This window comes from Plectropomus leopardus, chromosome 15 (genome assembly GCF_026936395.1).
Source record: "Plectropomus leopardus strain MGB_pleo_1.0 chromosome 15, ASM2693639v1, whole genome shotgun sequence".
In the NCBI taxonomy this organism is placed as follows: domain Eukaryota; kingdom Metazoa; phylum Chordata; class Actinopteri; order Perciformes; family Serranidae; genus Plectropomus; species Plectropomus leopardus.
Genome location: NC_142190.1, coordinates 28,396,387 through 28,413,094, shown reverse-complemented (window position 1 = coordinate 28,413,094; position 16,708 = coordinate 28,396,387). Strand labels below are relative to the sequence as shown.

Sequence of the window (16,708 nt, the reverse complement as noted above, 5' to 3'; positions counted from 1 at the left end):
GAATTATCCTCTGAGGAACACAAATGTCTGTCAAGAAATTCATGGCAGTCTTTCCAGTTTGGAGATATTTCAGTCCACACCTAAACGGTGAACACACTCATAGCTGTTAAACCTCATTTCATTTATCTCAAATCCATTACAGAGCCATCACAACAAATAATGTCACTTTCCTATTACTTTTTTAACAACATTGTATTTGTTCTACCTTTTTCTAATTATCTGATTTTTTTTTCTATAGATGTGTTGTGTAAATACTTCCTACCAAGGCTCCAGGCTATAGCCAACATTAGAAGGTACCTGTCATTTTTGACTTCAGTTTGAACACTTATTCACTACTATATTACATTGTTTTTAATATGTACAGCACAATGTCTACAAACAAATGACACATGCAGAACAACATCACTCAGACTTAATGTGACCTGTCACATGATAAAGACAATGAATAATGTGAGATGAATACAAAAGCTGGTAGTAATTGTAATTGTAAAAAAAAATGGCAACATACACAATGCCTCTTTCCAGTGTGTGCTTAGTGATTACTGTGTATGGCTATGCAAAAAAAAAAAAAAAAAAAGTAAAGTGAAAACTGTATTAAACTACAATATTGTGTAATTCTGGTGAAATACTGCAGAAGATCATTTCTCCTTCTTTTGAGTATACAGGGAATGCATATCAAGCTGTACTGTATACATCAGTAATATTCAACTTGCTTTGCCTGGGGACAACTACTGCAAAATGACAGGAGGTGTTGCTAAGATTACAGGACATTAGGAGCTTACCTAGGACCTCTTCCCGGGTGGGGGTGGGGGATTCTCCACTGGCACTTTTTTTGATAAAGCTCTATTCTAATGCTTTTTTAAAATACACTCTTGCACCTTATTTATAATAAAAGTACAACACTACTGCATCACTTTATTTTTTTTTGTAAATTAGAAAATGGTTAGGGGGCCAGTCAGCACCCTATTGGGGGCCATATTCGGCTCATGAGCCACAAGCTGAGGATCCGTGGTGTACACATTATGGTGTAATAACATGCAAAATGCAAAAAAGTTGGAGAAAAAAAAAAGAAGCAAGAAAGTGAAAAAGTCTGGAGACCAAAAGTATAACCAAACACACATGTAACCTTTAAGATGCAGAACACAGTGTTCAGCTCTTTAATGGAGTTCATCATCTAAACCGCCCCTGTAGTAATGAACCACATTCACATTCCGCTCTGCTGGAGCTCAGACGGTACACCCAGTGTCTGAGCTTTGGAAAGTGATATCATCATGAATCACTCCGGGTAAACACGGACAGAGGTTTTAACGTAACAACACATATGATTCACGTGTAAAGAAAAATAAATGCAGACAAAGGAAGATCTTTCCGGCGCATTACAGGAAGGATACTCTTAATTGGATCCATATATAAACCTGTGTTTGTAATCCAGCTCACCGCTCCTGCAGCTCCACTAATCCCAGCATATCGTTCTTTTGGTCAGGATAAACAGATCCATGTGTTGTGTATGTTATTACACCAAAATGACATCATGATTAAAACAAGACACCACAGAGAGCAGACAACACTTGAGGTGACCGGTCCTTAGACCTCTGTGCTCGGCCTTAAGTCCACACTTAAGTTATCTTCCTGTCCTTTTCCTCCCGTTTGTCATTTAAGAGTGCTCTCCAACCTTCACATGTGATATGTGCTTTACTGGCTTGCCCTTTGGATGACTCACCAGGAACCCTCAGTGGCCTAACATTCTTCAGAATTTGTCCCAGGTGTGGACTGTGACCAGAGAGGTGAAATTCATGCACCATCACTCAGATTGATTGCCTCCTTCCTGCTCTGGTGCTTCTCTGAAGCCGTCAGCTGGAGGTAAAAAAATAATTTAAAAATGGTGGCATATATGAAGACCATCCCTCTCAATAGCGCCTAGTGAGGAAAAGCAGACGCAACCACTCCCCTCTTCAACCCCCTAACTTTTTTTTCAATGTTGTCATTGGCTGTGTTAGACAGGCAACCTCGTGCACGCCATTTCTGTGAAAATGTATCTTCTCTCCATCATACACTCCTCTCATGGCTTTGATTACAAGTTATTACCCCTCACTATCTCAGGAGCCATTCATCATTGGCAAGAGCTGTGAGATCACTTCCTATTGCAAGCCTTTACTGCCTTGTAACTGTCAAGCAGCACTCTGCTTCACCTTGCACTCATTGTAGTTCAGCCCTTTGTGCAGCGAGGAGAAAAACAGCAGACTTTAAAAGAAAATCTAGTCAACCAAAGAAGAAAAATATTGACTTATCTTGAAAAAAGTTAAATTACAGTAAAACAGTCACAGGGTACACAGGGTTATGTGGAACATTTCCTCCGAGATTCTGTTGATTCAGAAACTACATTCCCTTGCTCTTAAATTTCAGTAATTCTTACGGAATATTGATGTAAAAATGTTTGAAATGAATGCAGGCAAACTATAAAATGAAAATAATAATAATAATAATTTTATTTGTATAGCACCTTTAAAAACAGAGTTTACAAAGTGCTTTGACAAACAAAGCAAAGCAGGAATGGGATACAAAGACGGCGATACAACAACAGGAAGCCAAACAGTCCCATTAAACACAAGCGAGGCGGAACTACGGTGGAGTGAGGATAAATTTAATGAAATATGAAAAACATACAAACAAATAGTTCAAAAACAACAACAGAAGCAATAAAAGCAAAAAAAAACACAAACAAAAGGAAATAAAATGAAATAAATAACATAAATTAAAAGGGTAAAATAAATAAGAAGAATTAAAAAGTAATAAAAAGCCAACATCACATAAAAACAAGTCTATAAAAATGTCTTTTAAGAAGTGATTTCAAAGAAATCACTGATTCTGTGACCACAAAACTGAATAAAACAAAGCAAATACAACAAGCTAAACGCAATAAAAACAGAATACACATGATAGTGTGAAACATTCCATAATAAAGCAGATAAAATCACTGAGAGTTTTTTTTAAACAAGTGATTTAAATGATTAGACTGTGTTTGCAGCCCTGAGCCTCCTCAGGCAGGTCATTCCAAAATTGTGGGTGCTCGAACTGAAAAGGCTCGATCACCTTTGTGAATTAATCATGACTGAGGAACAAGAAAAGATGCATCTGAGGATCTTTGGGCTTGAGATGAGGCAGTGATACTCTACTTACGGACCACGTGCCAAAGCTGGCCCTTAATTTGGTGACGGATGGCCCAAAAATTATTTTGTGATTCACACATGAAATAATCTGATTCACACTGGAATTTTTCTGTTGTTTTTTTGTACTTTGAGTGTACATATGATGCCAGAGCGCTCAAAAAACCCCCAACAACAACAAAATAGAGCTTGTTCATCAAAAAAGGAGAGAATCGCCCTGATCCAACCAAATCCCACCACTCTCCCAAACTTAAAGATCATAACATAACAAGTTATTACTTGTTTGTGATGAAGCCAGAAGATGTTAGACCGGATTTTAAAAAAAGAAAGACAAAAAAGAAGAAACTAAACAAATAATAATGGATTAAATATTCAATATAAAGCACAAGACCACACCTTACTGAGAAAAAAACAGAGGAAAAAAGACAGAATGAATACTTTTATCTGAGTTGGTACCACTGTTTTTTGTTTGTTACACTGGAGCCGTGCAATGTTAACATTTGCATTAAAGCCTTTAATTTTACCAGTGCACATGTTAAATTGCAAAAAAAAAATGCAATCTACACCAGAGCTGACTCTATTAAAACAAAGAATGAAACAAAGGATCAGTATTATTTACAACTTGCAACACTTTGTAATGTGGGTGTTACCAAATGCAAAGTTATTAAGAAAACCTAACTTTATTTATTCTGAAATGCATTTCCACACAAATACATTTGGTAAAAAAAAGTCTTGATAATTAGTGGATGCATTCATTTTAAAACCTTTGACCCATGTTAGTCTGGTGCTTAGTGTTGCACACTTGGACAGAGAGGGGTTCCAAGCATGCATGAGTTTTAACAAGTTTCTTTGACGTGTCTTCTCTCTTTAGGTACAGGTGCAAAAAACACAGACACGTTCACCTCACGATTCACTTCCTCCTTGTTCCACACACTATGCCTATGCTTATACACATATGTGCGCTTTTGCGTCGTACCCCTAAAAGGACCCTTTCAGCTGTCGTCTGTGTCTGTCTGAACTTTACTTATATCTACCATTAATCATCACAGTAGAAAATTAAAGCTGTAGCTTCATATTCACACCTTTTTCCGTATACTGAAGTGATTGCTGCACATAAACATACATGTCACCATTAAAGTTTACAAAATAACATTTTTTAATAAAACACTATTAAATGAAAATAGGGGGGTGTCCATCAATCTGCCTAGCATCACTGGGTCCCACATTAGTCTTTGGCTGTGTCAGAAACCGCCTACTACACTAGCAGTATGTACTGATTTGGTCAAAATGCAGTATGCAGTATGCAAACAAAACCACAATGCATTGTGCAGACAGCGCTACTGTTGATGTTGTGTCACCAGGGGCTCCAGCCCAGTACAGCGGGGCAGACCTAACCCACCAGATGGGGTCCTTGGCTTGACCTAGTGTTACACTTAATTAATTAGACCTTGTCAAAAACAAATTTGTATCTTTTAAGAACATTTACATGACTTCTATCAGGGAACTACATACCAATGTATGCTAATAAGAGTACAATTATACAGGAGACATGACCGAATGTATTCTTCATTTTCTAAATATTATTTCTTTGACTTGTCATGCCTTTGTTATAGTGTAGTTAGAGAGGGACAGAAAAGGGAGAGAGAAAACGGGAATGACACACAGCAAAGGACCGTGAGCTGGAATCGAACCCCTGCCACAGCTAAAGTATTTTTTCACATAGTGGATGAGCGCTCTACTTGCTGCAGTAGAGGCCACTGGGCTTTCACATTGACAACATAATTAGAAAGTTTAAAAGGGACGGGAATACGACAATATATCACTCGTTTACTCTGTTTCAAACCGTAAATGTATTCTTTATGGTAGGAGCAGGGCCGGCTCTTGGCATAGGCGATATAGGCAGTCGCTTAGGGCGCCATCTGCTGGAGGGGCGCCGCCACGCCGCCAGTCCCCCTTGGCCTCGAGGGAAAATAATAATGAAATAATAATTTTCTATGCCCACTGGCGCCCTCACTAAGTGTTTTCTGTCTAGAAAAAAATATATGTTAACATTACAAATAAATAAACAGTGACATGTTCCTAAATTATGTGTGAGCATGTGATGTGTCGTTATTTTGTGCGGAGGTGCGGGTTAGGGTTAGGGCGCCTAGGGCAACAAATTAGGTAGAGCCGGCCATGGGTAGGAGTTTTGCTATTGTTTGCTTCCGCTTTCAAAAACCGGAAACCAGCCATGCATACTGCAGAACGGATCCAACTGAACATCCATGCTGCATACTGCTGTGGAATGCAGAATGTAGTAGGGTATGTAGTGGATACTGCATACTGACTGCAACTGTAGTATGCAGTACGCCGTTCCGAGCACAGCCTTTTAATAGTTTACAGCAACATGGGAAATTTAAACTACCTCAGTAAATAAGAAAACAACAAACAAACAATAATCACCTTATTCTCTTCTTGTCATCAAGTCCTTCAAGTGCTGCTTTCATTTAAGTCGAGCTCATTCTTAACTTATGTTTTAATCCTGTTTGCAAAAGCTAAAGCGGTCTATCCTGTAGGCTGCACTGGGAGGAAAAGTGGAGCAGGCAACTTGAGGATTTGGAGAGTTGCCTAGATGTGAAGTGACAGGAGAGAGCTCTTGGCTCTTTGCGGGACGCCAGCAAACTGGCGCCAGGTCCGCCTTAATTAACACATCCACGCACATTCCCACTTCATCAGAAAACTTTGTGTTTTTAAGAAAGATTGATTTGTGAAAAGGAATCCTTTTTTCAGTTAACATTAACTATTTTAACCTAAAATGGACGCCTAATGTTACCACAGAAAATACATTTACACACATTTCGAAAACATTTTGACTTTCATTTGGGGAAAACAACACTGATGATCACCTGTAGATAACAACAACAACAATAATAACAATAGTAATAATCTGATGTTAATGTAATCATTTAAATAAAAAATGTTGTTAATATTATTAATAAGAAATATTTTCACGTGCCCTATGGACATCTAAAAAATTAAAATAAAGCTGTGCTAAAAAGATAAGTCTTCAGACTCGATTTAATGTAAAATATAATACTAACAATACATATAAAAAACGAGAAAAACGCATGATGAAAGATGAGTCTTGAGACTAGCTAAGATTTAATGCAAATTATAAAATAAGTCAGAAATAAAGGAATCACATGACCTTGCTCTGTAGTGAACTTAAAAAGTCAGGCTGAGGCATATTACAACCAATAAAACAAAGATAAATGCAAGTATATATATTATAATATGAAAATATTATTGCTGTAACTTTATGAAAAAATGATAAAAGTGCTTTAATTATCATTCATTCATATCGTGTAAATCTGTGCGTGCTGTCTTATCCACTAGGCTGTGTGAGTTGAAACGCCGCCCTGCGCTCTCTGTAATTGGTTCAGACAGTGAAGCGCAGTCAAATTTATTTTGCTCATCACGTGCCGTGGAGCACAAACGTGTGACAGTGTTAACATGATTCCTTCAGCTCTCTCCGTCCTCGCTCCTCGGTGCCACTGCAGTTATTAACACGCTTTTGGTCCCAAAGTTCGCTGACCCTCTCCGTGGTGGATCTACTAGCAGACTTCCATGCTTGCCCCCGCCCCCAAAAAATCTGGAAACTTAGGGGACATTAAGACTCCATCATTTGATCTCTCTGCAATGCCACAAAACTCCCAAACTCTTCTTTTTGCGATGTGGATGCGGCAGCAAGTGGGCTGAGACTTTTTAGCATCGACCTGTCAGATCGGATGCCCCGATGAGAGATCCAGTTGACATAGCGGCTGCCATGGCTTACCATCCTTTCCAAGCTCATCGACCAGGTGCCTTGCCCCTATCAGCCTTCTTCACCGCCGGTCAGCCCTCGTTTTACCCCGCGCTGCCTTTCCCAGACGTCGCCTCCCTGTCCGAGCCGGCTGCCTCCGACGCAGCGCTGAGACGCCAGCATCAGCCGGCTCATCCGCAGTCCTCGAAGAGCCTGCCGACAGAAGACGGGCTGGATGATGACCCGAAAGTCACTCTGGAGTCAAAAAATTTATGGAAGGAATTTCACAAAATGGGAACTGAGATGGTTATTACAAAATCGGGAAGGTACGTGTGCGCAAAATGTGCGTAATGGTTCCAAATAAATCCACAAAAGTGCCATTATGGCACTTAGAATCCTAATATGTTATTAGATATTACATTTATTAATTAGGGGACCGGTGTCTTGTCTGTTATGATTTTTTAAAGAAGTCAGTACTCTGTTGGGCCCCTTTACTAAGTTCCACGCGCCCATTTCTTGCGCGTACACTATTATCACGAAGAAATGCTCTTTAAGGACAGCTGGAAGCCCCTTGTTCGCAAAAACTCCAAATCAAAGTTTCTTGTATTGAAATGCATTGATCGTTAATGTTGTGCCACAGGAGGATGTTTCCAGCTTTCAAAGTGCGGGTAGACGGGCTGGTCCCAACAGCAAAGTACATCCTGCTGATGGACATAGTCGCTGTTGATGACTGCCGCTACAAGTTTCACAACTCCCGCTGGGTGGTGGCTGGGAAAGCTGACCCGGAGATGCCAAAGCGCATGTACATCCACCCAGACAGCCCGTCCAAAGGAGATCAGTGGATGAGCAAACCCGTCGCCTTTCATAAACTCAAACTCACCAATAATATGTCGGATAAGCATGGATTTGTAAGTGGCAAGCGTTTGAATTTTTACATAAGTCTACTTATTGATGATTATTTTTTGGGTGTGTGTGAAGAAAAATCACAGAACATGTCGATATGAGTCACATCTGTGTCTTTATTTTATTTTTTTCCAGACCATTTTGAATTCAATGCATAAATACCAGCCCAGGTTTCATATTGTGAGAGCCAACGACATAATGAAGCTTCCGTACAGCACGTTCCGGACTTACGTTTTCCCGGAGACGGAGTTCATCGCTGTCACTGCGTATCAGAATGAAAAGGTAACGTGCATCCACCCCCACTTAACACCCAACTTACTCACACACACACACACACACACACACACACACACGTACACACACACACAAATACACACGCACGCACGTAGAGCAAACTTAATCGACTCACTGTGTTTCATGTGTATGAAAAATTAGAGACAAACAAGAGTTTAACTATAACCCTAATTTATTTATTTACTGGTCATTTAAAAGGGACACATATTAATGAAAATCAGTATAAAATACAAATATAAATATGCTGGAGTTACATGACTGCACATTTACACCCCTAGTCCCTTGTCAGGTAACAGACAATAGAAATATCAAGAAAGAAAGAAGAAAGGAAGAAAAAACAAACAGTTCATAAAGAGGACAAAAGCAGCAGTGTAAACAGTATGGTATAAAGTGTATGGCGCAGTGCCTTATCTAAGTGCAAGATGCATGTATCATGGATCAATGGATAAAAGGACATCCTGGTGCCTGTTGGACAAGTTTGGAAACTGAGAGACAAAAAGATGTCTAAAACTGGGCCCTCATCAGCCCACATGTGAGCTTTTATGCGGTGTTGACGTTGCACTGATCTGTCACTATGTGATGAACTTCATTTTTGTCATGACTAACGTTCCAACATAATTTTTTTTCTCCCTAAGATTACGCAGCTAAAAATTGACAACAACCCCTTTGCCAAAGGATTCAGAGACACAGGGAATGGAAGGCGAGAAAAAAGGTAAAGTGTTGGTTTTACAATCAGAATCCAACATAATATTAAAAGACATGTAAAGCCAATGTCAATTTATGATCTGCAGGAATAAGCAGTTAACCATTTCTTCGCTGCACAAGAACCACAGCAAAGCGGATCAGGACTGTGCTGATTCTGATGACTCGTGTGAACAACCCAGCACCAGCGATCCCTTTTATTCCCCACGGGAGCTGCTGAGCAGCCCTCTCATGTCTACACCAACCTGTCAAGGTGAGTCAGCTTACATGTTATTATGTAATCAAACAGCTTTTATGGCTATGTTTTGTGTGAATCCAAATTATTTTCTGCAGTACTAAATGTTGAACGGTACAGTCACTAAACAGAGGCAGTGTTTCTTTATGCTTTACAAACCATAAAGCAGCAGAACTAATGACGATTCCCAACTTGCAACTTTAACCCTTTAACACCTGACAAGACATGAGTATGAGTTGAGACATGAGTTTAAACTTCTGAAACTTGAGAAAAATAGTTTGATTTCTTTTTTAAAAAAACAAAAAAAACCCCTGGATAAAACATTATAAGCATCTTGGTTAGAAATGCCCCCAAAATTTTGTCATGTGGCAATGTGGCAAAAAAACAAGACCCAAAAATTAGATATGGTGATCATTAGATATTATCAAAAACTTACACATTTTCAATTATTTTACAGAAAAAAAACATAATATTGTGCACTTTAAAGGTGATTTCCCTGGTTGTATTTTTTTTTTTTACTTTATTTTTACTTTTTTGCTTATTTTTACATAATTTAGCAACATTTTTTTTCTTTTCTTTTTTTTTTGCTTTACCAATTTCTTGCTATTTCATTGGAAATCACGCCAATTTGCTCATGTTTCAAAGGGTTAAAGGTCAGGCAATATATGTTGAAAATAAGTGTGATGGCCCACATTTTTTAGTTAGTTTTAATTTCCAAAATGTGTTTTGGGAAAAAAACCCTATAATTTGGCTTTGTGACAGGTTGTCGCTGGAGATGATTTATTCTGAGAAGGTGACATGGGTATCTTTCAATACATATAATTTCTTCATCAGCTTGTAAGTTGACTTGCTACATTTTTTCTTTTGTCCTATTTTCAAAGTCCAACTTTAATGAAGCGGTCAGAAAACACAATGTGTTTTAGGAGTTGAGGGCGGACATGAAGGGAAGTTTGTCAGATGTTGATCTTAACCTCACTTCACTGTGTGACTCAATATGGCAAAATAAAAATTGTTTGCTTGGATAAATCGACTGCTCTGGCGCCTCGGGGGTTACTCACAAATAAACACTGTCTCGTTATGGCACTAAGTCATCTCTGTCTCCACTGTGTTCTATTAATATACAGCAATAACAAGGCAGAAATGTGCATTAAAGTACAACATTAAAATATTTAATGAATGTAATGATTTTCTCCCACAGATGACAACAATATTGGAAGTGATTCAGAGATTGATCTCCAAGACGAGGACAATGCTGAAGCCAGCTGTTCCAGGACTGAACATATGAGTCAGAAGACCAAGGAGACACTGTGGAGCAAGCCTTCTCTCAGTAACAAAGACGACAATCAGGACACAACAAAAGAGATGTTTAGAACATCAGATGACATGTACTCTGTGGAAACTGACGAGTCGAGGAGGCACACGAGTGAAATCAAAGACGGGGTCCCGTCTGTGATGTCACAAACGCAGAGCTCGCTGGCCCTCAGCTCTGGTCACCTTCAGACTTTGGATGTCTCCAGTGCTCAGAGCCAACAGTTTCTAAAGCTCGGGGCTCCTTTGTTGTTTCACCCGGGACAGTTAGCAAAGCCGGAGGGGATGGGACATCTGTTGTCCTCTTTGCCGGCAGTAAATAATCTGGAAAACCTGTCGTCTCAAAGCATCGCCTCTCCATCTCCATTCATGTTTCACCTGTCACAGCACATGCTGGCATCTCAGGTAAGAACAGGAGTACACATATATGTTATCAAATCTATATATCCAAGCTGAGGATGATGGCTCTGTTAAATGTTCATTCAGTTACACCACTGCACACATCACTGCGAGGGCAATGGAATTTCATGGCTTCTCAAAGTGCTTAAAAATGACAGAAACGATGTGTTAGTTATTCAGAGTAATCCTCAGACTTCACGGTCGACAATTTTTAATGTGACTATTCCCATAAACACTATAAATGACATTTATGGAATAGTTTGGGGTGGCAGCAGATATTTCAGAGATGATATCTGTTTTTTGTAACTTGGCTGAACTCTTCAACCTGTTGAAACCTGAGAAAATTGGCCTAATTTCTTTCAAATACATGGGAAGAAGGCAACGACAAAAGAAGAAATGACCCAAAATTAATAAAAAGTTATTAATTTAATAAAAATGTATAAAAATTACCTGAAAATTAGTTAAAATAAATAAAGAAAATTAAAGAAAAGGGTTCAATTATACTGTACATTCTTTAGAATTGGATCAATTTTTGCTATCGGCCTCTATCCAAAGTTATAAGATTATGATTGTAACGAGTTCTTCAAATTCAAGGCAGCATCTTCAAACATTTTAAGATGTAATTTAGGTATTTGAGATTATATCATGACAACTGAGATTTTTATACTTTGGTGCATTATATTAACATTATGTAAGTAAAGTAAGCTGCTTCTCTTTGTGTCTCCTCATTACAGTTTGCACGCTTCAATATGAGCAATTTAGCCGAGGACAAAAAAGTTAGAAGAGAAAAAGGTTAATTTATATATATAATTTAATAATTAATTAATTTATGTATATAATTTATAATTTTTTTCTGTAACATAATCTGAAATGTAAAATTATTATAATAATAATTACACTTTTGGGGACCTTTTTTCTATTTTTTGGATAGTTTTCTCCCCTCTTTTTAAAAACTAATTTGTATGCAATTTTATTGTCACATTTAACTAATTTTTTGCCATTTGTTGGACTTTGCCTCTTTCACCCATGTCTTTGATATAAATCAACCTGATTTTCTCAGGTTTGAAATGATGAAGAAGCTTATAAAAAGCCTCTGAACACAACACTAGAAAACTGATGTCGATCCAGGTTTTGAAGGGTTAATATCACGTGATTTTAATGGTTGTTTTTCCATATTTTTCAACCAGGTTTAGGACCAACTATTTTTGGAACTGGTCCAGTATTGAGAGAGAGGGCTACAGTCAGCAGCAGTAAAATAGGCGTCATCAATGTATGTCCAAAGAAAGTGCTTGTTTTTGACAGGCTAAGACTGTTCTGTATTGTAAGTCTCTGACAGCATTAGAGAAAAGATCCTTAACAGAGGTTGACCTGTTTGTTTAACTAGAAACAATCCAGATATTGCTATTGGGTAAAACACCAGACTCCATTTAAATAAACAACAATTTGCTCATCATAAAACACACTTCTTTTAAAGGGGACAGAAAAAGAAAAAAAATCTCACTAAGCCAACTCTGGCTTAGTTGAAATAAACGCTTATTCCACCCATAATATGCTGGCTCTATGCACACTAAAATTGCGGTTTATTTACATGGAGTCTGGTGTGTTTGGCAATGGCAATTTCGGGGCTATTTCTCGTCAGACAAAAATGATCTCACTCTTAAACAAAAAAGGTTGACCCCAGTGTGAATGCTTGTCATACATTTTCAGACACTTTGAACAAAAATCTGATGAAAACAAACACTTTTAATGGACTTAAATTGACAGTGCAAACTGCCCAAGTGGTTACATTGCAGCCTGTTTGTCTTGCACAATACTGGACCAATTTTTAAAATGCTTGCTCCCATTAGTCATTTAGACACAAAATATGGGAAAATAGGGTCCAGGATGGAAAATGCTGAAGTTACTCTCAAAGGGGTCACAAGAAATTTAAGCAGAGGTCGCCGTGCTCTGGTTTTATAAATCTTACATTAAAATGTGGAAACCAGAAAATGGTGTAGAAGTAGAATTAACAATTTTATTCTTTCCTACAGGGAATCTCATTGTCACCCTTTGGAGGATTGTTCCCGTATTCGTACAGTTACATGACAGCACCGGCTCTCCCCACCTGCTCTGTAACCTCCACGCTGGCCAGAAACCACTGTTTCCGCAGCTCCCGGCCTTGGTTGCGATTCAGCCCCTATCAGATCCCCACCTCTGTCACCTCGAGCCAAAGCCTGCTCACAACCAGATCCACTGGCAGCTCAAACTCACAGTCCGAGCTGTCCAAATCAGGGAGCAGAGAGTCGAGTCCAGTCTCTGACGATCACAGTCAAAAAACCAAGGCCGGGCAGAAGAACGCTTCACCCAAAAACACTGTCAAAGGTTCCACTAATGAACTGCAGAACACACACAGTCCGGTTAGAGGACTTGATAAACCACCTCTTCCACAATAGACTCTCATCCACATTGTTTTTCAACGTACACGTGATAGACACAATTTTATAAGGATGCACACACTAATCACCATAAATATTTTGTCAGAAAATGCATGTGTTGCTGCTATTTAACATGTCATTATGTCATTAATAAACCCGCCTATTTAACAATGATTTGGTGATATGCAGGTCAAAAGATACCCAAAACGTTATGGTAAAGTTTAAAAACATGAGCAAGTTAGCTTGTTTTTTTTTTTTTCAAAAGCTTGGAAAGAAGGCAATGAGCAATTTGAGAAGAAATGACCCAAGATTAGCAAGAAATTAGTAAAATAAGTACAAGAACATTATCTTAAAATTAGCACAAACAACCCAAACAAAATGAGCTAAATATGCTCAGAAAATTAGAATGATTATTTAGCATCATTTTAAAATATCTAACTATAATTATTATAAGTCAAGTTTTTCCCTAGATTTTTCTTTTTTCTCTATACAGCTTTTTAAAAGTAATTGTCTAAATTTCTCACAATTTGATGAACATTTCTTGACAAGTTTTTTCATTTTCAAAAAGAAATTGAATCAGTGCGCTCAGGGTTCAAAGGTTTAAAAACCTGTAAAAGGATTCAGAAAGCAGTACAAGAAAAGTGCTGTTGATCCAGATTTCAGAGGGTTAATTACATTTACTCTAGTCATTTAGATGCATTTAAAGTAATGCCTATATGTAACTCGCATTTCAAAAACTTTCACTTCTTTCAAATTTAGTGTTTAGTTTAAATGCAGACATTGGGATGCCTTTTGATTTGCAAAAATACAAAATCATTGCTGACAGGAAGTTCTATCATAACAATATATATATTTTTAATTAAAAGATGCTCATTTGAATTCCTTTGGGGAAAATGAGCTATGCAATATCCAAAGTGGAATGCTCTATTGAAGGACAATAATGTGCTTTAAAACTGCATTGCTTTATTTTATATGATAATGTAAATATTTCAGTTTTTTACGTATTGTATATAACATGACTAATCAAAGCCTTTAAAGACTGATCACTGATAAATCTGCCATTGAGATATGAAGAAATTGTACTCCACCCAATCACAGTTTCACATTATGTTGATGTACCAAAGCTGCACTGAGGAAAACTCAGGATTCTTTTTTATTTTATTTTATTTTTATTATAATTTTTTTTATAAGCACTTAATAAAAATAATCGGGCAGGCTCTCTGCCAAATTATTCAGGCAAATTGTTCTTGTGTTTTTTTCCACAATTTGAATAAAGATGTTCACATTTGACGCAGTTGTCTTAACATGTTAATGATATTTAAAAATATAATATTGTTTATGTCACATTGCACATAAAACAATCAAATGTCTGTCATAAGAAGCTGCTTACACATAATAATATCTTTGCTGCCTCATTACCAGACACATCCTAAACAAGACACCCTAATCTATGATTTACCTAATAATAATTTGGGATTGATTTGTCCACACAAGCTCGCCCAAGCAAGTATAGTGCAACGTCATGGCTAATGCTTAGATAGGTCCAAACTCTGCTTAGCCTTTGTCATTTTTTTGGAAGAATTTGTGTATGTTATGGCGCTGTTTTTTGTAAAGACGCTGCATATTTCACTCTAACTGCCTAAAAACATACCTTCCTACTGTGTCCAACACTGTTCAACCTGTTGTGATATGTAGACCAAAATAAAAGTAACTCCTTGATAACATGTTATAAAAGCAGAAAAATGCTAAAGATCAGTATTGTTATTTTATCTCAGCCGGCCACCAACATAGTTAGATGTTGATATTTGGTTGACTTTAGGTTGTGACGACTGGTGGCCAGAATTCAACGTAGACAAAATCTAATGCCAGCGTCAAGTTGATGTAGAATACAAATGAAAGGTAACCTTGGTATTTTTTCGGTCTTAAGCATAGACTGCAAAAACAATGAATGTAGGTACAATGTCATCACTCACTGGTTTGTGGACTTCTGTTCTGCATTACCGCTGTTGCAGTCTTGTTTTTGGAGCCAGAGGTGACCATATTTGGATAAGAGTTTGGAGCTGTGAAGAAGCGAGGGGTGGATATGACACATTGACTGTGGTGACACCTCGCAGACCGCCTGTCACTCAAAGCAAACATGCCCTTAAGTCTATGTAACCTTAACACTCAGTAAAATGTAAACAAGTTTTAAGAAATTTACTCTCCAAGCAGTTGTCATGAATGTTGAAATTAGCTATAGAGACTAAAATATTTTTATCTCTGCTGTGAAATGTTAAAATGTCTTACTCACTCTTGGAGTCAGCCTCAATTGGCCATTAGAGGAACTGCAGTTTTTGGCACTTGTGTAGGCTTCATTTCTCTGCCCCAGAGGTTCCGCGTGATATCAAGTTGTGCTGTTAAGTAACCAAAGTCCATCATCTACCAAACGTCTCATGCTAATGTCATCTTGACGCAGAATAACAATGTTTATTTGTGAGAGTCCAATGTCAGCAAAATGCATAGACTTTAATAATACCTAGGAAGTGGACCAAGGATGGTGCCTATTCATTTTTATGGAGTTGCTCACCCAGCGCACAGGGTGAAAAAGCTTTCTAGCTTGTGGGTTTACTTCTGCAGTAAGCGGCCCACTAATTAGGAATTACATCAAAAAGCCTTTATTGTAGTGGCTAAATCAATGAAAAAAGCCAACATGTTGAGTAAAAAAAAATCCTAATTGTCCTTGTTTGATCTTTCTTGTCAACAGTTTTAAAGTCCTGCGTTTTAAAGTCCTGCGTTGTATGAAAATGCTTTCATACAACGTGAGATTCTAACATCATTAGACATTTAAAACATCATCAACACGATTTTTTTTCCAAACAAAAATATCTGTCTGACATAAATATCGAATGTCTTTCTGATGTCATATTGACGTCTGGTGCCAGCCGGGACACTCAAGTCTATATGTCATCAGATGAATGTCTATACATGGACACATGCATGTTTTATGGCCTGGATTCAATGAAACCAGCTCATCCAGCATGGATCAGGATCTGTCTAGATGTTTGACCTAATCCTCTTAATGCATTTGGCTTAATTAAGCTTTGTGTTTCAATTGTACTTTCTCGTCATACTTTTTGGGCATGATCAGCCTTTGCACTACCATTTACTGTTCTTAATTCTGTTAATCCATGTTGGTTTCTGGTGTTGTAGAAGTACAGTGACCCTGGCTGTCATTTTACTACATTAGTCACTCAATCTTATTTCTGAAGTGATGGTTTTGGAAAGCTATCTCAGAGTAGGATACATCTGCTACTCCCACTCTCTCCAAGAATCAATAATGCTTTTAATAGGTGAATTACAAAAATGTGACTCTCAATTATATTTTTAAAAAATCTTAAATTGCTGCTTTATTTTCCTTTTTGAAGCTTCACAACAAGCTAAAAGTGTTTCTGTGCAACAGCTGCTGCTGCCATGCCCTTGGCCACAGAGATGGTGGCTGAGCAATAAAGGTGAATGAGCGACTCTGCGG

General features: G+C 37.9%; 1 protein-coding gene across 1 annotated transcript; it reads left to right on the top strand.

Moving 5' to 3' along the window:
- The first annotated feature begins 6,170 nt into the window (after nucleotides 1–6,170).
- LOC121952946 (T-box transcription factor TBX2b-like) lies at nucleotides 6,171–15,245 on the top strand. Its single transcript, XM_042499833.2, has 7 exons — nucleotides 6,171–7,271; nucleotides 7,586–7,853; nucleotides 7,984–8,130; nucleotides 8,778–8,854; nucleotides 8,934–9,097; nucleotides 10,278–10,792; nucleotides 12,817–15,245. Exons 1-7 carry the CDS (start codon nucleotides 6,940–6,942, stop codon nucleotides 13,216–13,218), a joined length of 1,905 nt encoding a protein of 634 aa, XP_042355767.1. The 5' UTR covers nucleotides 6,171–6,939; the 3' UTR covers nucleotides 13,219–15,245.
- Nucleotides 15,246–16,708: the final 1,463 nt, after the last annotated feature.

Bases quoted from the DNA above. Each gene is read 5' to 3' on its own strand.
- LOC121952946 (XM_042499833.2), top strand. From the start codon at position 6,940: ATGAGAGATCCAGTTGACATAGCGGCTGCCATGGCTTACCATCCTTTC. The intron at 8,131-8,777 runs GTAACGTGCATC...TTTCTCCCTAAG, and splicing joins CTGCGTATCAGAATGAAAAG to ATTACGCAGCTAAAAATTGA. The intron at 8,855-8,933 runs GTAAAGTGTTGG...TATGATCTGCAG, and splicing joins AATGGAAGGCGAGAAAAAAG to GAATAAGCAGTTAACCATTT.